Below are 24,733 nucleotides of genomic sequence, written 5' to 3' on the forward strand. Positions count from 1 at the left end.
TTTTCTCTCTACTGTTCTTTTCTTTTGCTATTGACTATGCCTTTGTCATTTAAAAGATAAATCACCCAAAGAGAGGACCCAGTTATTCTTTGAGTGGATAGGTCAAGAGCAAACCAGAAGAGAATCTCCATCTCTACCTTGTTTCAGTACCATTACTTCTCTATCTCTGGATGGAATGTCTGAGATGTTGTCTCTACCCTAGTAACCAAGGACTTGTCTTAAATGAGTGCCTCTCCCGTCTCTGCTGTGAATCACGTGAATCTGTAAGAGCCCATGCTCTTTGATGCAGTTTGCTGCTCTTGGATTTGTACAAAATTTGTTTGTTAGTTGGCAAATGGGACACAGCTGTCTTCTGATTTAGAGAGTGCCTTAAATTAGTTACCTCCTACCTTAACTTGATCATTTAAATGGAAAGTGCTACTTCTCCAACAGAGCAGACATGATATAAGAACCATTTCTGACATGAGTATCTTGCCTCCACAATTGTGATCGCTACTGGTATCTCTGAAGGAAAAAAAAAATAATAAAACACAGGTTTTACAATTCTCACAAGTGGTAAACTGTCTTTGCATTATTTAAGAAAAGCTTTAAATGTTCAGTGAAAGTGCTTAGGCTAATGACAGTTGATTCCAAGAAGATAGCAATAATCCAATGAAATAGAATAGCATTTTCGAAAGTGGCAATTTGTGTAGAAATTGCAGAAAGCATCAACACATGCTGGGACTTTACATATAAGTGAGCTATAGCTTGGGTTGAGGAGTTATTTATTTGGTCTTTCATTTGTAAATAAGACACTGTTCCTTTCCTTCCAAGGAGTAGCTAGGCCAGTTGTTAATAAAAGAATACTGGTATCCTTTGTTCATAGTGGCAAAATTGCCAGCAGCAACCGAGGATCCTGATCTTTTAAGTCTTGCTTTTCAGAGGAACCTCAGTAAGTCATTTTGGAGGACAGCATTCTATAGTTGAAGATGACTAGATCTGCAGTCAAAATACTTGGATAGAGTCCTGGCTGTACTATTAACTGTCATTAATTTAGCTTTCCTCACCAAGTTCCCGCTAAGGCTTATATGATCTGGCCCAGGGTACCTCTCCAGTCTCGTTTGATAGTCTTAACTCCTCTTTGCTCCATTTCAGCCCCTGTGCCATTTCGTACATGTCAAAGACATGTCTTGCTGCCAGGCCTTCTTTACTTACTGTTCTCTCTGTCTGGGATGATCTCCCCCCAGATATGAGCTGACATTTATTGAGCAGATCCAGTATGTTCCAAGGTGTTATAAATGCTTTGCATGTTAGTCTTGGTGAATTCTCATGGTAACGGTATGAAGTGTGTAGTGACATTGGACGGATGAGGAAAGGAGGCAGAGTGATCTGACAGAGGCAGAATTGGAACGAAGGCAGTTTGGGTGGGAGCCAAGACTCTCACAAGAAGTGCTCTCATAATACCCAACACCCAGGGTGTGGTTCCCAGGCTTCCTTTAACCCCCCAGCTCTTTCTTGGTGAGCATTTCCTGACTATCCTATTGAAAGTGGAATCCCTGTGACTCTGTTTCTCTTTACTTAGCTTTATATTTCTGAACAGTACTACATATTACCTGATTTATATGGCCTGTTCACTTGCCTATCTCCTTCACTAGAATACATATTCTATGAGGGATGGACATTGTACTGATCTGTGTTATCACTCTAGCCCCTGCATCCGGAAATGTACTAAAACATAGTGAGAGAAGGATATGAGTTGGGTTGGAATTCTTATCGTTTGTAAGTTATCTTATTCTTCAAAATTTGCAGAGCACCCATTTTGTGCCAGATTCCATGACAGTTTTGGAAATATGAAGGTGAATGAGAATGATGGGACCTCCTACTTTCTTGCTTTTCCTGTGCTTTTAGAGCATCATAGAAGAAACGAAAATGCTATTAACAGGCAGTTGCCCAGGATAAGCAATCTATTAGGGCAAATGTAAGGTGCAGCAGGGAAGCGAGGGTTCAGGGAAAGCTCCTCCGAGCGAGGGTTGATATCCATACTGAGAGCTGAAGGATGGGCTGAATGGGGATGCAAGACCACTCTGGGGCAGAGCAGATGACAGAAGGCCCTGAGAGAGCGTATTCCAGTTCAAAAGCATTTCACTGTGACTCAGGTAATAGACTGTGAGGGGCAGAGTTTACTGTCTGAGTCTGGAGGATGAAGTTGAGTTTTCCAGTGTCTTGAAAACTATTCTAAGGAGTCAGGACTTTATTGTCTGAGCAATGAGATGTCACTGAATGATTTTTAAAACAATATAGTTTTGATTTAGTATCTGATTCAGTTTACCACCTCCAGCCAGATAAGTTGGCAGCATTTCCACTTTCTGGATGGGGCAAGTGAGGCCCAGAAAAACACATTTCAATGTTGGTGGAGTTGATTTAATTTTCTTAAGGACAGTGATATCAGGGTTTCTAACTCATACCTTACCACCCTCTCTCCTTCCTTCTTTCTGGTTGTTGTTCTTATCAAAAGTCAAGCATAAAACTATTTACCCACCATCGTTATCTTTCTCCAAGGAACATCCATGCACTCACACATCCAATAATCAGACCCCCAGGAGAAGCCAGTGACTTCAGGGGTGGGCAGGACTGGAATGTGGATGGACACCATATTGTACACTGGGCTGGAATTCTCTGTTCTTCTTCACTAGGAAGCTGGATTTGTACCAGGAACCTCTTATCTGAAAAGGCAACTCTGGGCTGGGGAGAACAGAGCTGGTTTGACAAAGTGGAGAGGCGCTCAGTATTGGTCTGCCCACGCTTTGGGCATGCGTGAGCACTCACAGCAAAACACGGCTGGCATGTCTAATTTTAGCCTTGACTGCCTTGAAAAGGGACCCTTAAAGGAAATATATTTTCTCTGAAACAATTTGTACCATAACGTAATAGCTTATAGACATGTCAGAATATTACTTATTATTGGTGGGGAAAAACTCTGCCAAGTAATTATGATATTTTTTGTGATGATATCAATAAAGTGATTAAAGCATCCATGAATCAAAATAATCATAAAGAGGTAGACAGCGAGAGAACCCCTGATTTTATTTATAAAGACACCCGTAAAACTAATGGGATTCCTCCTTTGCTGTTTACAAAATGGATATAAGGATAAGAATGATCATTTCTGCTATGGGAAGTTGGTCATTGTGATCTGATGATGCATGGCTTGCTTGCCAATAGTAGTCCTGGAGTAGACTCTCGAATTTCTTCAATACTTAGCATCCTCCGTGTCTTCCGAGACGTATAAGGTTAGTTTCTGAACCAGGTCTTGGATTCATCTGGCTTTCGTATTTTAACAGGTTTTGAAAGCATCCGGGACACACTTTTTCCATTTTAACCAGCAAGGGTTGTCCCTCTGCTTTTATTTTTGTCTCTCTCTTCCTTCCTCCCTTCGTCCTCTCTTCCCTCCCGTGGTCTTCTGTGTTTTGTTTAGCAGTGTGGCTTACCTTGTAACTTGGCAAGAAAAAAAAAGAGGGCAGCTCTTGTGGTGGGGTAGATGGAGGGAAGGATAAGAAATAATCCACCGCCCGCATTTGAGTTGCCCGGGTTCAGTTCCAGCGGCAGCAGCTTTGCTGCAAAAATTGCTTTGCTATTCGAGATAGCCAGCAGAGGGAATCGGAACTTTGCTTGCAGCAGGGGTTGAAGCAGGCTTTTTTTTTTTTTTTTTTTCTTGGAGGAAATACTGCAGCCTTCTGGACTGCGTACGCCGCTCCCTGGAGAGGCTCTCTCGGTTCCACCCACCGGCTGGAAGGAGGGGAAGTGAATGAAAGGACAGGACAAGCCCCGAACACCATGTCACTCTGGGAGGGAGACAGCAGCAACTAAGCTGTGCAAGGTTTTTTTTTTTCTTTCTTTTTCTTTTTCCCTTTCTTTTTCTTTCTTTTTTTTTTTTTTTCCTGTTTCTTCTTCCTTTCTCTTTCTTTCTTCTTCTTCTTTTTTTTTTCTTTTTCTTTAAGGTGGGGAAAGAGACAAACAGGAGACAGGAAGCTGATCTGCAAGGATTCGGAGTTGTGCTAAAAGGACTTTGATTTTTTTTTTTCTCTCTCTCTCTTTACAAACGCTGGCAATTGACATCACTCCAGACAGCCTGGTAGAGAACAAACTGCCTCATCCCAAGTGGACCCTAGCAGCTGGGGGAAGAAAAGCACGATCTGGGAGGCTGTGTTGTTGTTGTATTTTTTTTTTTCCTACCGATACCCCTCCTTTTTTCTTTTTTCTTTCTTTTTCTTTTTCTTTTTCTTTTTTTTTTTTGGTGTGTTTCTTTTTTAAATTCTTGCCGTGTTGGAACTAGCGAGTGGTGGAAGACGAGGGATCTCTGAAGCCTCATCAGTCATCGGGACTGTCAGGAATAGTGGTTTAAGAGGAAGCTCGGCCTGGGGCACTATACCCTGTCATCCAGTTCCCTGCCTCGGAGATAAAGATTCCAGCTACATGGGCAAACGCCTGGATCAGCCACAAATGTACCCCCAGTACACTTACTACTATCCTCACTATCTCCAAACCAAGGTATGGCTCGACCCACAGCCTGGCAAGCAGTGTGGTATCCTTCTGCACTCGGGATGGGAAACAGACAGGCATGTGGATTACTATTTACCTCCCCTTCCCCATCACCTCTTCCTGGTTCTTTGAAATTAGTAACATACCAATGGAGTTAATGAGGCAGAGGAGACTCTAAGAAGAAAGCAAGCCCTGGGATGGTGGTTTTCTCTTTTCGGAGAGAGAATAGTTTCGCTCGTGTCCCTTTGTTGTTATTTGGCAACATAAAAACGTTCCTGATATCCGTAGTAAAGTGCTTTGCAGATGGACAGGGTTGTTAGAAAGGAGATCGTAACAGTGATGATCAGGCACAAGAATACAATTTCAGGGGCTTTTCTGGTGAGCTGTTCTTTGTTTGCGGCTCTACAAGGTTTTTTCCCACTGGATAGGACGCACCAGGGTGGGGGCAACTCAAACTTTTAATCGCTGAGTGTAGGATGAAAGAAGGGTGTGGGAAGGTATAGTCCAGCTAACTACAGTCCCTTAGAGTTTGTTTGGGTGTGTTTTTGTGTTTTTTTTTTTTTTTTTTATTTGCCTTACATATTTGATTTTATATTGAGGACGATCGAGACGCTAGAGACTGAATTTTAGAGCTTTTACAGTGATGTTCTTTACTTTTAGAAGCTCTGTTTTTCTGTGCTGGCTGCCATCCGGAGGCCTGGGTCTTGAAACAGGATGAAATGTAACTGGTGATAATTGGACATGAATTGGTTAAATACTTGAGTCTTTCTGTGTGTGCTCAAATGATCACTACAGGGCCAGTGGCAAGCCCACGTAACTGAGCAATGGGCAGCGCCAGCCATGAACTTCATCCTGCAGTTCAGACACGAAGGACTCTCAGGTGTGAAATCACGGCTCCAATTTGTCCATTACGTTGGACTTGATTCAGGGGCGTGGGGGGTGGGGATGCTGGTAGAGTTACCACTTTGAATGCATGGATTGTATTTCGCATGGATTGTATTTCTTTACAGATGATATTATTTTGTATCACATTAGCCAGACTCCACTGTCTTCTTAATAAATAAATATGCCCAGAGTGAACAAGGCGTGCCTGAGTGATCTGTGCCGTCACCAGGACTCGTTGATGTGATTAGTATTTGGTAATTCATGCTGTAGTTAGCTCTTACTTATTCTGTCTCATCAAACAATGCCTATTTGTAAACCAGACCAAGCAGCAGACTTTCAGAATTATATTTAAAATTGTTGCTTTTTTTCCTTTCTTTTTCAATCGTTCTATGACTCGCCCTGCCCCTCCAAGGTCGACTCGCACGTTGCTTTTTGCCTTTGCGAGCATTTAGTTTGTGCGGCTGCTGCTTAAGTAGACCAGCCTTCCTGCTCCAGTGCCTTGAGTTTTAACTCTTTGGGGGATTGGGTCGAGAGTGCTGCCTGCCTTCGTCAAGGAAATGGCAAAGCAAGGACAAGTTAAAAAGAGGAAATTTATAGTCACTTCTCATCCCCCAAAGAAACAAAAACAAGCCCAAGGGTTCCATGAAAAATATCGGACATTCCATCCCTTTTACTCATTTGGCTAAATTTTTCCAAATGTTTCAAAATTCACGCTTTCTTTTTGGTTCTTGTTTTTTACTATGAAGTATATTCAGAGAGGAAACTTTAGATAAAAATGAATGGAATAATGGAATAATTGCTTTCCTGCTTGATATTTCTTTTAACTTATTACTAGCAGGAAATAATGTCGTGCACATTATATTAAGGACAGGATGCTGGATGAGCTACACTGATGGGAAGTGTGTGTGTGTGTGTGTGTGTGTGAGAGAGAGAGAGAGAGAGAGAGAGAGAGAGAGAGAGATTGGGGTAAAGAGAGAAAGTGGAGTGGTGAAGGAAAAGAGGAGAGCCTGAAAAATATAGAGGGAATTTTAAAAAAAATCTGTTTTGGGGTCCTGTGTAGTTTAGTGTTGTGTAGACAGGCGGCATCTGGATCTTGTTACTTTCAAGCTAGTCAAAGCCATCAACTTCTGGAACATTTTTAAAGAAGCTAGATCCATTAGGTGACCTAAGCTGATATTCGGGTAATCAGATCAGGGTGGTAGGGAATATAAGATCAGCTACTTTGGCTATCGTGGTAGTTCATATTGATTATTATGTTGTAAAATTTCGGACAGTGCTGTGACGTTGTCGAATACTGTTACGGTAGTTACTAAATGACAGACATTAATAACATTCCTGGAAGCTGAAGATGTGAAAACGTGCCCTGGTTTGAAACTTGGGCACATAGGGAATGGGAAGAAGAAGGGCCAATCATACTTTAAAATGTGGGGACTTTCTGACAGCATGAATACTCTGTAAGAAAGTACTATCATGACCCAGGATAGCATGAAAACAACTAGGTTATTTCAGTATCATGTTTTTGCTCCTTTTATACTTACATCTTAAAATATAATCTATACTATTTTTTGAAGGAAATACATGCTGCTCATGTTTATTTGGTAAGCCTTGGTGGAATTCATAAAATTTACGGTCTTTCTAGCCTTGGCTTATAGTTATAGTCCATTTTTAAACTCATAGCTATTTAAAATGATGCTGATATATAAAGAATACTTATGGTTGATAAAAATAGAGTTCTGTGGTTGACAATAAAATATTCTGGGGACATCATAACTTAAGCTGTCCTACAAATTCAGGTGTTTTTAACTAATCAACAAAAAGCCATTTACTGACATTAGTTTGGGGTGAAAAATCTTTATGGAGTTTTTAAAGAACTGAAAGACTTATTGTATTCATTCAGAAAGTACAAAATACTGAACCTTCTCTTTTTACTTAAATATGTGTGTCAGATACAGCAGCTACTTTCTTATGATAAAACAAAATGAAAGTAGGATTTCTAAATAAATGGAAATGTTTCCATTTCCTCAAATGCAATTAAAGTTTTAGAAAAACTTGGGACACTTCCCTGCCTTCTCTGCTCCTCTTATTACCCATTACATGAGAACTAATCCATTAATTTTGTTGCTTAAAAGGAAAAAGAAGTTAGAAATAAGTTATTTATACTTTTCTCCCTTTGAATCATTTTCCAAATGCTTAAAATATTATAGTAGACAAGTGTACATGTAAGTAAAATGGAAACCCAGTGACTAACTGATAGCTATATTGTAGCAGTGTTGTTCTAGTATGCTGGCTCTCCAAGACCCTGCATTAAAAGTTGTCATTTGTCAGTTTTCTTTTGGGCATTTTTTCCCCCCTATTAAAAGAAGCACTTTCAAAAAGAAACATTTGTGATTAGGCAGAAAAGAAGAAATCTTGGTGACATGTAATATTTATATAAGAGACATAGCTGGATTAAAAAACTCTTCATCAAAACGAATTTGCTATTTGAAGGCCACCCAGGATAATCAGCAAATTTTAGAGAACTAAAAAAATAGTTCATTAGCTTAATGATAATATCCATAATCATGTTTGATTGAGTTGTAACCTAATATTTCTCAGTAATTTTGTGATAGCCCATTCAAAGCAACCAACCTGTTGCTATTGCATTGTGAGACCCAGGGTGGATTTCAATCTGAATTTGAGGTACTTTGTGGGGGGGAGGTTCTTGAAAAAGCAACTTAGTCAAACTAGGAAAGCTAGAAAGAGTAAAACATGGTCACAGCCCAGTGAACTGACATTTTGCTGCTGAAAAATAGGTATTTCTCTCATACATGATATTTGGAAAACTTTAGTCATCTTCCCAAAAGTTTAAAATTCATCCAAGCACACATAGCAAGCTTGTCCTTCCTTCCGTCTCCTTACCCTGACCAGGTCAAGATGTTTCTGCCAATCCAGGGCACGGTTTCTACTCATGCTGCTTTCCCATCAGCCTGCTGCTTTCCCTTCTTTGGCCATCCGCTTCCCCTGAAGATCTTGCAGAAAGGGGTTTAGCCTGTGGGACCCAACAGGGTTTTTCTGGCTGGTGGGACTCAGATTGTATTCAGAGCCTGGTGGGAAGTTGGGGTCAGGTGTAGGGAGTTATTCATCAACGGCACACTGATTTCAAGCTGAGTTTCCAACCATCTGCAGCCTGGAAAACCGCCCATCTCTCAAAGTCTAGCTAGAGCCCAGTTGATTGTGCCATAGAAAGAGCAAACACTTGAAACACAAAGGACTAAGGAGTAGGCAGAGGAAGAGAGAGGCTCCTATGGGGCAAAGGATATTCTCAAAGATGTGAATGTACAGATCCTTCAAAAGCAAAACAGAACAACCCCTTAACATACTTCTTGCACATGAAAATGTAGAAAATCTTGCAGAGGGAGGGAATGAGTTTAGAATTTCCTTAGTACTTCCTGCCTCAGATTTGCATTGATAGCCAGAGTTGGTAACTTGCCAGTTTTAAAACAGCCTTGAAAACTCCCAAGTTCTGTTTTTCCTTTGAAAGGCTGAAACATACAAAACTGGTTTTCTAAAAATCTTCCAGCAACAGAACTTTTAGGTACAACTCCAACTATTTCTTTCGCTTCAGGGGGGTCATATGATAGCATGAAACCATGATCAATCTTGTTTGTCTCATTTTAGAATGTATGCAATTTTAATTGTCTTTAAATAAGAGAAATATCATAACAAGGGGACCACTCTCCCTTTCTAGTTGTCTTGTTTGCTTTCCTCCCCGCACTCTTTATTATCATTGGGACTGTCTTTTCTATAATACAGTCATTGTTTTCGCAGCACTAAGTTTAGTGCCTACTTAAAAGGAGGAGATATGTAAAAAGTTCATGGTTTGTTTTTGTTTTTTTTCTCTCCAGAATCATTCCAAATCAAAGGAAACCTCAGGTAAATGTATTCTAACAGTATCTTTCTAATGCAGTTTCCTTTCGCTTTCTCTCAATTTGGGAAAAGAACAATAGAATTACAACTTGAAATTATTTCTATGAAGTCATTAAATCTATTAGAGGGCTGGAGATAGGGGTGATTTGCAGGGAGGGAGAGGAAAAAGAAGACAAGAATGCTGTAAGTTCATCTCAGGTCTTCCTGGCTCCAGGAATTCTGGAAGGCTTCATTTTTGCACTAATATGATTTTACACAATCCTTTTTGACATTATCAGTCTTTTTGGCAGAGAGAGGACTCAGTCACAATTATGCCCAGGCCAAATTCTAAGAAAACCAGTCTTTTCCTTTAAAAGAAAATCTCTTTAGTGTCGGACTTCTTATTCAGAGTAAATGGTTGATGTTTATCCAAAATTGGCTTCGAGTACTGCATTAAAATTGTGTTTTGTAACAGTCTCATAAGCCACAGCTGTGTGTGATTAAATAGTGTAATATCAAAAGCATGTGAGAATAGACTTTTTTATACTATAGCTGTTACACAGCAAGAGAGCAGATGAAACTGGAGGGAGAACGAGGGCAACAGGGTATTTATGTGTTGTAATACTTGCGTTGAGGATACACGTTGCTATTTTTTGCAGTAGAGGGAAAAATGCTGAACTCTCTTGGACGTGATTGAAAAATATGCTTTCTGAAAATGGAGATGGACATTTAAGACCAATTTTTATTTTAAATATAGAGTGCCATTTAATTAGAAAACACACATTTGCAGAAGGGTCTGAAACCAATGCGAATGGAAAGATCATCATGACTCCCATGTGGCACACATTCAAATAACGAAAGTGAATTTCTCATTTCTGCTTTGAAATCATAACTTTTTTCTTCTTTTTTTCTACTTTGATCTGTGGAACTCTTGTAAGAAAATCTTCAGGCCATTTATCCCTCAAGAAGAGTCATAGGTAATGAGGATCAGTAACTTAGGGAGAACAAAACAGGTGGTAGTATGATTATTTTTTAAGATATTTGGAAATATGATACTTGGTTTTGTATGCATATTATTCCTTGGTGGCCAGTGTTAAAAAGTACATGCTTGTACAAAGAGACACAGCTTGTGGGTCTATCTCTTTAGCAAGATGTCATAGTAAAGGGATTTCTCTTTTTCATGGGATGATTAAACTATAAAGTTTTTGAAAAAAATGATACTTATAATCTCAAGTTTTCTTGAGATTATGAATCTATAGGATACTAATACTAATAAGAGATTTATTAGGAAGTCATTGTTTTCAGGGCCTTGAAAAAGCCTAGAGAGGTGGCCATTGGTTTTCAGATTTCAGACACTGAAAAGCAATTTGGAAAAGGGGGGAAAAAAAAGAGGGGTTCCCAGAGGTAAGTTGGATTTGGTTTTGTTTTGTTTTTCATGTTGATATAGGCAGCGAATTTGTTCAAATTTAATTTTTTTTTCATGTAGATTTATTGGTCAGGAAATATATACCATGTGGAATCAGATACCTGGATAAAGTTTGTAATTCAGAACATTGACATCTAATAGATAACAAAGACTATGGATAGTAAGTCCTGAGACATGGATTCTGGTTTTGTTTTGTTTTGTTTTGTTTTGAGGGAGGGAATTCTCTGATTTGTGTGTCAATGGATTGGTTTCTAGGTCAGATTCTCTAAGATCTCTTCCAGGCTTAGCATTTGTGACTCCTACTTTGAGATAAATGAGCCTGCTTTGATGTATTCGTGGGACTGGGAGATGACCTTGGTTTTGTGCCATCAGTGAGTTTTTGTTCAGGTCCCCATCGCTTTCTCCAGAGCAGATCAAATGCTGCTTTGCCGACTCTGGTGATTTGATGAATTTAGCTGTCTGCTTCCTTTGCCACATCTAAACCCTGTGCACCAAGTGAAACACATCCATCACCTGGGAGTGGATGGAGAGCAGTTCCCAGGGGTGGGACAGAATGACAGGCATCATTTAATCATGGTCATTGCCAGCTTTGTTGTTGTGGTTAAAGTTTTCTCCTTTGGGTAAAATTAGAACTTATCTAAAGACTTGATGGTGACAGTGTGATGCTTTACTTTTCCTCATTTAACTTCCTCTCTGCAGGTGGTATAAGGACTGAGTTGTTAGGCACATGTTTGCCCTAACCAGTTGGGGTGATGAAGGCAGAAGGATTGCCTCATTAAGGCCCTGACAACACTAGTTTGGTGAATGAAACTAGGAGCTAGTGTCAATATGGGAATGATAATCGATAGATGAAATACTATTTTGACTGGAGTTTGCAAATCCTTCATATCCCTAAATTTCTGATTAGTAGCCTTTAAAACATGGGAAAGGAATACTATAGTAACTATAGTATATGGAGTAATACGAGGTAGAGAATAACTTCTCCAGGACACATAAGCAAGACCATTATCTTTCTCTCTTTTTCTTGCTAGATACCCTTCGTATTCCCCCAAAAGCTCGTGTTAGCTGAATTAATGAAAGTATGTGGAACCTTGAATTTTGTTTTTATGAATGATAGCCAGATAGAAAAAATAGACTTGACTATATACATAGTCAAGGCAGTCCTGATAGTGTCCTGTCCTATTGTGTGGAAAGTAAGAGACAATGGAAGAAAAATAAATCTTACTATATTCTAAATATTTGTAGTAATTGTTTTAGGTACTGATATTTAATTTGTTTCAGAATTAGCTTTCCTATCATTATATTATAGGCTTAAGAAATTGGTATACATCACACTCCATATGCTAGAATCTTTGGTTATTTCATTCTTAGCTGATAGTTTTCAAGCTGAATATGGATCATGCATAGAATTTCAGAAGGATTTTTGAGAAGTCTTCCTATTTTTATCTCGTGTACCGCTGTCTATTTATCTTAGTCATATTGCTGATTGATGACGATTTAATGAAAATGAAAATGGAAAACAGAATGCTAACTATCTGGGTTTCTGGAACTGGTTAAGATACCTTAAAAGCTTTCCTTACACATGTGAGTCATATTTGAAGCTATTATCGATGTCTGTAAACTCTCATGTTGCCCCTTTTAAAACTTATCACTCACACAAATTGGATGGTGGCACCCTGACTATAACTTATGCTAAGGTAACTTAACATTCAAGCAAATATACTTTTAAGCTCCCAAGTAGTTTCGAGTAGATAAAGTACTTGAAGAAGTGTGTACAAAGCTTGGAGTAAAGTTTCAGAGATTCTTTTCTAGTGTATCATACAAAAAACCATATGACATACCTATGATGTTTAATATCTCCTCAAGAGATTAAAAAAAAAACACAGTTTTTTGTGTTGTTGTCGTTTGACTTGGTGCTAGTCCCTTGAAGGGCTGTGACAGCTCCTAATTACCCTTGGTCTTGGCTTTTGGCCCCTAGGACTCTTGTCCATTGTTGTGCATATCAATTCAGACTGAACCATTAGAAATAAGGATGTGGTGTTTCAATTTAAGGCAGGGAATTCTGAAAAAGAATAAAATTCTGATGTTCTTTTTAAAATTTATTCCAAAAAAATTAACCACTGCCTTTAAAATTTATTATTTATCTGTTAGGACAACTAGACTTCATGTTAACAATGGCAAGTTTTCCCTTCCTGGCTTGTTCTTGTTCTTGTGCTTAACTTTGTTAATAAGCTGGAAAAAGATAAGGAAAAAAAATCAGAAGGGATAGGTCAATTAACATGGAAGAATTTCCCTACAAGTTTAGTGACTTCCTTAAACAGTGGGAGAAGTGAAGGGTCATTTTAAAAACCTCCATATTTTCTGGCCAGTCTTGGAAGCCCCCATCCTACAAACTAACAAAAGATATTAAAATGCATTCATATTGCACATCAAATTAGAATTTTTTTTGCAATAAAATAAAGAGCTTTTATAATTTTGCTGCCAAAACTCTTCGAGTGCAAGTAAATTCATTTATCTATGCCTATGAATTTTGCGACATCATCTTGCGTATGAGGGTGTTCTTACAATGTGAAAAAATTCTAACGTACAGAATTTCTTGAGGTACAAAGATTATTACGGGACTAAAGTAGAAAAATGAATAAAGTTGATAGTGAGTTATGTTTTGTTGATACGCAAACAAATGTTTATCACTTTTGGTTTCACTGTTTTCTTTTTAGGTTGGAGGCAATGCGTTTTTTTCATCTTGTTAGTGTTTTTGTGGGTCCCTAAAGTGGTCAGAAAGCCTGAGAAGCTGGCCCTATCTCTACGTATTGTGGCCTTTTGGCATTTAAGATATCTCTGTATTTTAGTAATCCCAAATTTCCGGGGCGGGACACTTGGTGGAACAGCACAGCATTTTGGAAAATGTCATTAACATTCTTTGGCTAAAATATGTCAAAAGCAGACACATTGGATTGACCTTTGGCAGCAAGAGCAACTGAGAGGTCCAGATCTGGGTGCCAGGCTCACAGAATATTTTCATTGTGCAATTGGTGGAATTGTTTACCAATTGGAAAGAAAAAAGAGCTTGAATGTAACAGGTGTTTCCCTGGACTTCCAGCTTGGGGTACAGACAGGAAGCAAATAACGGCATGGTATGCACTTGATGGCATAATCTTTCTAAATACTTCTGTCTGTAAATTGGGTCATGGGTTTGTTGCATGTATTAAAATGGCCACCTCCCCCTGTTCCTCAGTGTCCATGGTTGTTCACTTAGAATGACTTCTCTTGAATCCATGTGCCTCTCAAAGAACCCATGTATCTACACGTATGCACTCTCCAATCAGATCTACCATTACTTGCACAGGTGTTGAGCACCCCGAAGATACTGCTTCTCCAGCCCTGAGCCTTGTGTGAGGGCTTCCTTCGTATTCATTCTTGTCCCAGTGATACAAGACAATCAGGATCCCAGGCTCAGGGCATGATCATTTCCTCCCAACTGAATCTTAAGAAGGAGGCTTTTTGTTTTGTTTTGCCTTTTCTTTTTTTTCTTTCTCCAACTTCATGCATACATTTATACCTAAAAATTCACTCCCTCCCCCAGGCTTCCGGGGAGAATTCTCATAATCATCCAATGTTTTGATTCTCTACCTAATTACTCAATTTTTCTTCCCAGCTCTCTAGCCAGATCTCACTGAATTTCATCAGCAGATTCAATGAATCAGCTTTGATTTCTCTCTTTCACACATAACACACTCACACTTCTGGAAACTTTAAGGATTATTTCAGTGGTTCTGATTTTCGCTGAGTCTAAATGACGAAGGGGAATATGAAGGGGGCAAAGTGGTCTCAAGGTGACATATACCTGTTCTCTCCAGGTTTGTTTTTGTTTTTGTTTTTTTCTGCTAGTTGGTAGCAAAAAAAGACAAGTCTCACTGAAATAGGGTAACTAATAATTTCCCTTTTTTTCAAAAGTGTAGTATCTTCCCATAATCTGAGATATATTGATAATGTATCAAGTTAGATACCTATTCTCTTTTCCCTATTTTTGATAGTATCTTTTAGAAATCTTATTGATCAATCGATTCCAATTTTTTTCTCAAATAATTTCATAATAATTGTTTATACAGCAGAAATTCTAATGATCTTCAAAGCTTTTAGTGATGAGGCTGTCGATGGCGTGGTAGAAAAAAAAAATGACAGTTCTACAATTTTAATTTAACAAGTGATTTATGAGAAGCACCAAGAAAGATAAAGAGAAGAAACAAAATAGAAAGGCCAAGATCTTATTCCATTTTTCAAATTTCTGGAATTTGGCCATGTGTTTTCCTTTTCAAAGGCAAACGATAAGAGCTATATGGTAAGGAAAATAAAATTTACAAATCGAAGAACATCTTTGGGGAAAATTTTAATGTCAATATAGAACTTGATATGGAGGAGTCATATAGTTGAGGCTTTTGGTGTCTTGTGGAAAAAAAAAAAAAATCAATGCTTGTGAGGACAAACTTAGTGCTTTGTTGGGGTTTTTCATATGTTGAAGCACTTAGTAACCTCCAGCACTGGCTCTTTTTGTTCTGATTTCCCATCAGTAGTTCTTCGGGAGAATCTGGATAAAAGCTTTATTGATGCTTTTGATTGGAAACAGGAATGTTTTTCAGAAAGTCTTTGGAATCACATTTTAACACATATTTTGGAATTTCTATATATAAAATGTTCATATAAAATCCATAACATGCTTAAAAATATAATCATGAGTGCTATATTGTTCGGTGGAGAAAGGATCTGGCTTCAAGAGGGGGAAAACAACAGCATCCCATAATAAAACCAGCAAACCTGTATTGGCATGAGAATCGTACAGTGCAGAGTGCTCACCAGAGAGTTGTGCTGTTTGTAGGCTATGAATCTGCCCAGGGATCCACGGAGCAGCGGAATTGGGGATGTGTGTGCAGTCGCGCTTCCGTGCTCTGGACTCCCAGCACATGTGTACGTTAGAGGGTGGGTCCTGGTGAAAAGTGAATCTGGATTTCAACATGGTCCTTGAAGAATTTAGGTCAATAGAGGTCCAAGAAATGTTAGCTATTATTATTAGTCATGGTCCATCTTTTCTGCCAAGTTAGTTTTCCTCACTTCCCCATCCTTACTCCATTTAGGATGGCTGTCTGAAGTGACCTTGCTTGTTCATTAAATCATCTACATCTTCCAGCCTTTCCCACACTGTCCTTCCTGGGGAGGACAGATTCTTTTCTTTCTGTATGACAGCTTCTTCACTCGCCCTTGCCTGCTCACCCCCCCCCCCCCCCACCCCCGCTCCTGTCCTCAAGTTTTCAGCTATGGCTTTGCCTTCTTTGCCTCCTTGCCTTCAGGTCCTAAACTTCCGTATCCTCTTTCTTACTCTCTTAGTTTCCAGTCCCCTCTTATCTTTTTAGTTATTTTTTTTTCCATTTCTTTCCAAGGTAGGGTGGGATTGGGTTTTGACTTTCTTCTTTTCGTGCTTTGTCATAAATTTATTTTTGGCTTTTTGAGTACACCTTTACTCCTCAGCATTGTATTTATGTCAGAATTCATCTGTGAACCCCTTGTGGACTAGGACCGTGGGGTCTTCATCTGTGAGTATCCTGCAGTATCCAATAGAGTGCCCGATGCAGACTGAGTGCATAACGGAAGGTTTTCAGAATGCATTAATCTGTGTTGTTCTGTGTCTTGTGCATTAGTCCATTGCTGAAAACAGTGATTGTTTACTTTATTTATTTTATTTTAGTTTTTATTATATATTTTTTTGGAAAGCAGTGATTTTTTTTTTTTTAACCAGACTGCTTAACATTGTTTTCGTCTCTGTGGTGCTTTATGTTAAAGGGCATTTTGTATACCAGAAGTAAGTCTTACTGAAGTATCTTTCTTAATATATACAGATTGATACAATCTCTCCCTGCCTCACCTTTTCCCCCCTGAAACATGGGGGCCACTGGGCTAGGTAGCCTAGGACTGTTGGCTGGAGTTGGTTTAGATCACTAGCTAATGGGACACGCTATGATGGCAGAGGCGAGCTGAGTCAGAAACGGCAATAGAAAAAGAACAGAAAAGAAGAAAAAAGGGAAGGAGAGGGGAGGGGAGAGGAGGAGAAGGAAAAAAAAAGAGGCAAAGCAAAGCAAAGCAAAACTACCACAGCATTGCATTCCAAGATGCTGGCAAGAGCATCAGAACATGTGCCAACTCAGGGAGGGGCAGAGTGGATTTCAAAGACTCTAAGTAGCCAGTATTTGGAACTTGGGGATGAGCGTAAGCAAGTAGGTCAGGACTAAATGGTAGTGATGGTGGTTTGGAGGGAATGAGAGAGGCCATTCCTGAGCAATTGCCAAAAATATCAGCTTGTATGTGCGGCTTCCTTTCTTGGGTTGGCAGGGAGTTGGACATATCAGGAGGTGAACTTTGCTTACGGAGCTAGGAGACGGGTTGAACGTTAGTTCCTTCCCTTTGTCTGCTTTGCTCACAGAGGATCTTGAGTCTATTAGCCGTATATCATCTACCCATGCCACATAATTGTCCACAACAATACTGACATGGATTTTTTTTTTTTAACTCAAAATTTGAAAAGACCACTTTGAAGATCAGGCAAGAATGACAGAATTCCTATTTCGGAAAGAGAAGTCTATTCACCTTCCCTATACAATTAACTAAGCAGGTATAAAGACATGTCTAAAGTAATGATAGATGATACAAGATAGGGTTCTGATGTAAACTTCAAAGCTTTTCTCTCCAAGGAATGTATGAAAACAGTAACCTAGTTGTGGCTAAGGGAACTGTGTTTTTGGTTTGGACGCCTCTTGATTTTTCCAAGTTGCACTCATTCTCTTATGTTTGTTCTGCAATTTTTTTCCCTCTATCATGTTCTTTTTTCGCATCAAGGTTCTTATTACCATTTTCACAAAATATAGTTTCTATATATGTAATTCCTCAGCACTTAGTAAATTTTTCTATTGCAAGGTAATCCTACTCATTTCATCTAGTGAAACAATTCAAGATGCATAAAGAATGTAGTAATGTCCTTCAGGATAACACATTGTCCTGTCAGAACTCTCGGACAATGCCAAATTTAATAATAAAATCATGTATGTCCTTCTATAGCACTCTTTATGTCTGTGCTAACATACTATCAGATCTATGGTATATGAGATCATACTGAATGGGTTATTTTACTTCTTTTCTCATTGAAAAGCATACTTTGTGACATTTTCACCAAGTCATTAGACATAGCTTTTTTATTTTCAGGATAATTGTTCCTAGTGCATTTGCACCACGTATTATGCAGGTGATACCCATTGACGGGCATTAATTTCTTTTTGCCACTGTTTTGCCATTATATGTACAAGGTACTCATTTAAATATAAGTTAGAATCAGTGATTTTCTAAGCTGGTGTTATTCCCTTTAAAGACTTTCTTAAAACACTGAGAAATGCCTTGATGAGTTAGTTTCCTCATACACAAGGATTGACCTCTGCGCTTGGATTCCTAAACTTAAGACCCTGCCTCCTGCAGGATCTGCCTGCCCCTTTGTGTTTTGGTGATAAGGGTTATTGTCTGCTCCTTTTAGTGAGAAGGTGAAATTCCTGGCTGAAGTTTGAGCTGAAAGGGAACGTCTCACATTTGGCAGAAGCAGAAATGTCTTCTTTTCTTTGTGACACCATTGTTGGGATCCCAACAGGTGCCTGGGGTCCGCGGTGCCACCATTTCCCTGCTAGTCAGCCATTTTACATGGGCTGCACTGTTTCAGGTTGATTTCCTTTGTCTGCCACCGCATATTCCAAGTGGAAGGAACAACAGCAGGGCAAGGAGAGCCTCCAGCAGCCCAAATCTTCCCAACTGATTGGAATCCCACTGAGGCATTTTTATCCTAGATCAAATATTTTGTCCCAAGGGTTTGGACATCAGATTTCTTTTTACATTATTATCTTGGGAATACTGCACACTGTATTTTGCATTTCCCTTATCTGTTAGACTTGTTTGGTGCTGCTTGACCATAGGGGATATGTCATGGTATCTTCATTGAGCTGGAGCAAGTGACTGCGGAAAATCTAATGAACCTAGGTAAAATCTGACTTTATTTTATTTTCCCCTGTACTTGTCCTGTTTCTTACTCCTAATATCAATTTTAATTAAAGACAAAATATGGCAAAATAAAGAATAAAGCAAAAGTTTACCCATAGAAGACGCTATGCTGGCTTTATCTAGAAATATTTACTAAGATCTGTCTAGAAGCCAGTAGACCGTAAAGCTTCAACAGTTTATTCTTCCTTTAAGAAAAGTTAGGCCGAGGACATGTATTTCCAATAACACTTAATTTTCTCTCACATACTCATATTTCACAGAACTAATCATAGCTTTCAAAGTTTGATGGCCAAGTTTCATATGCTACTTTGGAAACTTGGGGAGTTTTCCTAAACATGAACCTGCCAGGATGATTTTTTTTCTCTTACTTTGGTGTATGTGAGGTGGGATAGGGAGCCTAGTTCAATATACTAGGGTCAATTTAGCATTTTCCCATTTTACAACTAGAAATCTCACCATTTTTCACCCATGCTTAAAAAACAGTGTACCATACTTCATATAGATTTAGTGCAAGTAGAAGCATTTTAACAAAGTCTGGGAAAGGAACTTAATAATCAGAAATTACAACAGCCCTTCGGTTAGGTGAAAAGACTCAGTGTGCTAAGCGTGGTTCTGGAAGGCCCAGTGCTTCTGTTCTAGAACTTGTTTTAATGCCATCTCTGCAGGGTTTCCTTACCTTTTTTCTTTTTTTTTTTTTTTAAATGTTTTATTTATTTATTCATGAGAGTCACAGAGAGAGAGAGAGAGCAGAGGCAGAGGGAGAAGCAGGCTCCCCGCCTAGCAGGGAGCCCGATGCGGGACTCGATCCCAGGACCCTGGGATCATGACCTGAGCCGAAGGCAGACACTTAACCATCTGAGCCACCCAGGCGCCCCATCCTTACCTTTTTTCATACTTCAGTTTCCTGCCATTGCTTCCCATCACAGGAAAATTTAGTTATTTGATAAGATGTCTTGACGATCAATATAGACTAGTAGTAATGTGTTTTAGTGTTCTGTAAAGAATGCCAATATATTAACATATTATGAAGATGATAAAATATAAATAAGAACCATTAACTCCAAGAGATTGTTATTAGTGATAATGGTAAGGAGAGGGTGACTGAAAGGCCCAGAATTGACTTAATGCCTGAGTATAATGGAGTACGAATGCTTGTGATAGCACCGATCAATGCTATTCATTGAAACATTTCTTTGCACTTCCATTATGTTTCTCTGGCATCCATCTCTGTAATCAGCTGGATTGAAATCATGTAGAGAGATCCACTTTCAATATTTCTCATACTTCTTACATGAATTTTTCTTTTTTATTGTTGTTTTATTTTGGAAAGCAATGCAAGTCTGTCTCAGCGCTCCATAGAAAACTCACCCTGCAGTCTGAGATGAATCTATTGGGAAATTGTCTGGTTTTTACATTGCCATATTTCACAATACTTGCGCTTTCCTTATTTAAGTTCCCAGGATGCCTTTTGTCCCTTAAAGTAACTAAATTAGAGGAGGGAATGGGGTGTTATTTTCTTACAGCCAGCTTATAGAGTATCAGCTCATGTCTAAAAATGCTTTCAGTGAGGCCCGCGCTGGCTCTGGGTGTGGTATTGGGTTCTAACTAGATAATTTTCCAGACTATTCATTGGGGAATGAAAGGATTGAGTTTTGTTTTAGTTTCTCCAGCTGACATTGAGTTTTCAAATATCTTTCAAACTGATTCACATGTAGCATTACTAAATTTTTATCTGAGCAATCTGTTAATCTTCTTCCAGCTATAATGGCTACACTCACCAAGCTCTTCATGCTCAAAAACCAAAGGCCATCTCAAAGGTCTTCAAGCTGTGTGACCCTCAATCCTTGCCTGGCACATAATAGGTGCTCAGTAAATATCAATGGACTACACGGGAGTTGCCGTTCCATATCCTGAACTCTAATAACACTGAAAGACACTTTTTGGACGCTTAACCATTTTTTTTCTTCCCTTCAGGATATCCCACTAGCTGCCAGAGAAAAGAATCCTTGTCTATGTCTTCTCTGTGTTGCCTTCTGGTCCTACTGCATTGACTTGCACATAGTCAGTGCTAGTCAATATTTACTGAGTAAAGAATGGATTGCCTCACTCTCTAAACATCCTTTAATTGACTTTATTCTTTTCAGGAAAGTATAATGCAACCTCCTCCATACTTATCTGTGTTTCTCTTCTTTTTCTTTTTTACTTTTTAATTTCAAAATAATATTTCACTTTCAATTCTGAAGATACTGACATAAAACTAGGAAAAAATATAAAGGTGAAATTCTCCTCAAGGTGTTTGGCATTTGTTTTTTTTTCGGTAAAGTATTTGCTTGCTTCTTACGTATTCACATGTTTACTTTCATGTCAACATTGACTCAACCAAAAAAACCAGGTGACTGAGTACCTCTGCCTTCTCCTATACTTTGGTATATTTTTCATCTGAAGGAGTTTTGGAAAAGAGGGAAATGAGATTTTTCAGTGTTTGTGCACTGTTGAATTACAATATCTTGCAGTCCAGCACTGTGTTCATTTATTCTATAGTTATTAAGAAGGGATTTGGAACTTGGAATTTCAGAATGTGAAATAAAATGTATCACTCAGTGCATGTTCCTGGAGCTCTTTCTTAGGTCGGCACTGTATAGGGTGGTTTGGACAAGACAGAAGGAGGTTATGATGTTATTCCTACTCTTCAGAAGTTGGTAATTTGTTTAAGGAAACAAAGGAGACACAATGCACAGAGGGAGTCATTAAATGCTAAATTGTGTCACAGTGACTTGAAGAGAAAAGGATGAGGGCTGTTTGGGCAAGAAGAGCCCAGAGGAAGAGAGTCTTGGGTCAGTCTTGAGGTACACAAAGGAATTGGACATTTGGCATTTTGGGTAAAGCTGGGAAAAGATGGGAGGGTGTTCCTGCTAAAATAAGAAAGAAACCTAACATAGGCATGTTGCTGGAACTGGGGGGAGGCAGGAGAGGAGAAAACAGACTTAGCTGGAACAGAAAGTTAGAGAGGGAACAGTTTGGATAGCCAGAGGGTAGCAATTACTGAAAGGCCTTAAGGAGGTCAGGAAAGAAAAAAAAAAAAAAAAGTGAATAATTGTTTAATCTTTATACAGGGATTGGTTTCATAAGCTTCATTACAAAAGCATAAACCATAAGTGAAAATAATGATAAATTTAAAATTCTTCATTTTTTTAGGAAATTCCTGCATGTTGACCAGAGAAATATTTCTAGATTTTCAATCAGCAAAACCCTACCATAATGTACAATAACAAGCAAATAAACACTCTTGTAAAAAAGAAAAATGTTTGCAGCATACTATCACAAAGGTTTAATACATTAGCTATAAAATATGTTCCTAATACTTACTTAATAGGAACAAAAAAGAAAAGTACTCCAATAATAAAAGGGACAAAAATTCATAAATGAAGAAATAGAAATAGCTATCAGGCATTCAGAAGTATGTCACTAGTGATCAAAGAAATGATGACTAAAATTACAGCGAGATATTATTACCAGCTAGATTTTTTTAAAAGTTAAATATTTTCTAATGACTAGGGTAGATTGCGGTGTAGGGAGATAGCCACTCCCACACACTGGTCACAATCAGGGTAATTTTAACAGATAAGGAGATTTTAAGCCTCAATTTGAAATAAGTATCAAATGCTTTAAATAGGTACATGCCCTGTTGCATAGCAAGTCCAGTTCCAGAAATACCGGCTAAGGTTAAAGTATGTATGCACAGAGGTACTTATTACAGCACTGCTTTTAATAGAAAAGATTGTAAGCAATCTAAATGTCCATCAATAGGGAGTGCATTTAATAAATGATGTTATATCTTTCAAAAGAACCACTATGCAGCCATGGGATCAATGAATATGGATATATTGACTAGAGGAAATGACATATTGTTAGGTTTTAAAACAAGGTATAAAACAGTGTTATAATATAGTTCCAGACCTAATCCTTAAAATCTGTGTATGCATGTGTGTGCATGTGTATGCTTATGTCTGTGTTTATTTGTTCCTGGAAAAACAAAGGAAAGGTTTTGTCTGGGTTTTTGGAGTTACAGGCCTTTTTATATGCTTTTGAATATGAACTGATGATCATTACAAGTAATTAACATTGGAACTTGTTTCCAAGAAATAATAACAAATTAAGAGGAAGCCAAGCAAACAAGTGAGGATCTTGATGCAGTTTGTAGAAGAAAGCCATTGAAAGCCGCTTAATTGAGAGAGAAGTAACGTACAGGAGAAAGGAATGCTTTGAATTGATTACCAGTATTTTGCAAGATGCCGTGGAGCAGAAAGGTTGCATTTAGGAAGTTGAGCTAAACCAGAGTAGGCATAGATAGGAAAGCACAGAACATCAGGGGCCAGAGAAAGGCCAGTAAGAGTGGAGAAAGGTGCTTGAGAATCATCTGATGATAAAGATAATGAGCTTGTTTCAATCATGGTAATTTTGAGGTGATAATGGGACACCCACGTGAAGATGGGCTTTAGGCAAGGAGAAAGAGAACTAAAGCAAGATCTGAATCCAATGGCAAGAAGAGAGATTTAAGTGTCATCTACATGGAGGTAACATTTCAAGTAGTCAGTGGGGATGAGGTCACCTAGAGCGAGGATAGAGCAGCAGTGGAGAAGGGGGATGACCAAGTGAGCTGTAGTCTCCCATCCTGTCTGTGCTGTGCATTTCCTTACTTATGGTTTAAGATTGTCCTCAGCGTGATGGGGCTCTTGCAAACGTCAAGAAAAAAATTAGTTACTGACAAGAGTATTTGAGTGACAAGTATCAGAGACTTTAGAGAACTGGGCTTGAAGAAACTTAACCTATCTTAAAGTCTGAACTTTCCTTTTCCAGGTGCAATTTTATCTTTATACTGCAATTGTCCTGTGCTGTGTACTTCCTATTTTGCCCGAGTGATCCTTTTGTGGACCCATTTTTGAAGAGTTTTTTTTTTTTTTTTTAAGATTTTATTTATTTATTTGACAGAGAGAGACATAGCGAGAGAGGGAACACAAGCAGGGGGAGTGGGAGAGGGAGAAGCAGGCTTCCTGCTGAGCAGGGAGCCCGATGCGGGACTCGATCCCAGGACCCTGGGATCATGACCTGAGCCAAAGGCAGATGCTTAACCGACTGAACCACCCAGGTGTCCTTAAAGAGTTTTATTTAGAAAGTATGAGACAGGTGGATATGTTTCATTGTTTGTGTGCTTGTTTCTATGATTTATTTTCATTTATTTATTTATTTATCTGTTTATCTATTTTATTTGTTTGACCAATTGATTATTTTATATGGGATTTCTTTCTTGAGTTGTATTTTAGGTTCTCAACGGGTTCTCAAATGCTAACATGCATAAGAATCCTCAGGAGGTACCCAGCCGAAATAGCTCAGTTGGGACAGCATTAGACTGAAGAATCCTCAGGAGGGCTTGTTGAGACACTGATTCATGTTTTGTTTTTTGTTTGTTTGAGTTTTTTTGTTTGTTTGTTTTTTGAGGTTCTGACTGAAAAGGTTTGGGGTGGGGCCCAAGAAATATATCTTATGATCTCCAAAGGGGTGCTAGTGCTACCAGTCTCCAAACCACAGGTTGAATAACACTGTTCTAGAAAACATGACTTTGAAGGCCATTATCACTTACCATTAGCCTCTTTTCACAAAGACACATCCAACTATATCACCCAGTACTATTGAAATTTAGTGATGGAGGCTTTTTCTGATTATTGCTATCTACTACATAGCCATTTATCCAGATTTTAATTTGCCTGTCATTTAAATAATTAAAATTGTTTTTTGTGGCTTACCCCTCTTGATAAGAGTGTGAGACTTTCATGATAATATTGGGAAGAGACCTCAAGAACAGCAGAGTGCATTGTCCCAGCTTCTTGGCAAAAAGAAAAAGTAGTTTGCCTTAGGAGACAAGGAAATTAACTGATCTTA

The 24,733-nt window shown here is 38.7% G+C and overlaps 1 protein-coding gene across 2 annotated transcripts in view; it reads left to right on the plus strand.

Annotated features, from left to right (window-relative positions):
• The window catches only part of RBMS3 (RNA binding motif single stranded interacting protein 3), a 1,498,583-nt gene that overhangs the window by 789,692 nt on the left and 684,158 nt on the right, over nt 1-24,733 (plus strand). Inside the window, exon 2 of one of the 2 annotated variants that reach the window (XM_032408844.1) lies at nt 3,698-4,527. The exons of the other annotated variant lie outside the window; for it this stretch is intronic. Coding sequence (XP_032264735.1) covers nt 4,453-4,527 — 75 coding nt within the window. The 5' untranslated portion in view covers nt 3,698-4,452. The remainder of the gene's footprint in view (nt 1-3,697; nt 4,528-24,733) is intronic. 2 annotated transcript variants of the gene reach the window in all.

Source organism: Phoca vitulina, unplaced genomic scaffold (assembly GCF_004348235.1).
Source record: "Phoca vitulina isolate PV1807 unplaced genomic scaffold, GSC_HSeal_1.0 scaffold10, whole genome shotgun sequence".
In the NCBI taxonomy this organism is placed as follows: Eukaryota; Metazoa; Chordata; class Mammalia; order Carnivora; family Phocidae; genus Phoca; species Phoca vitulina.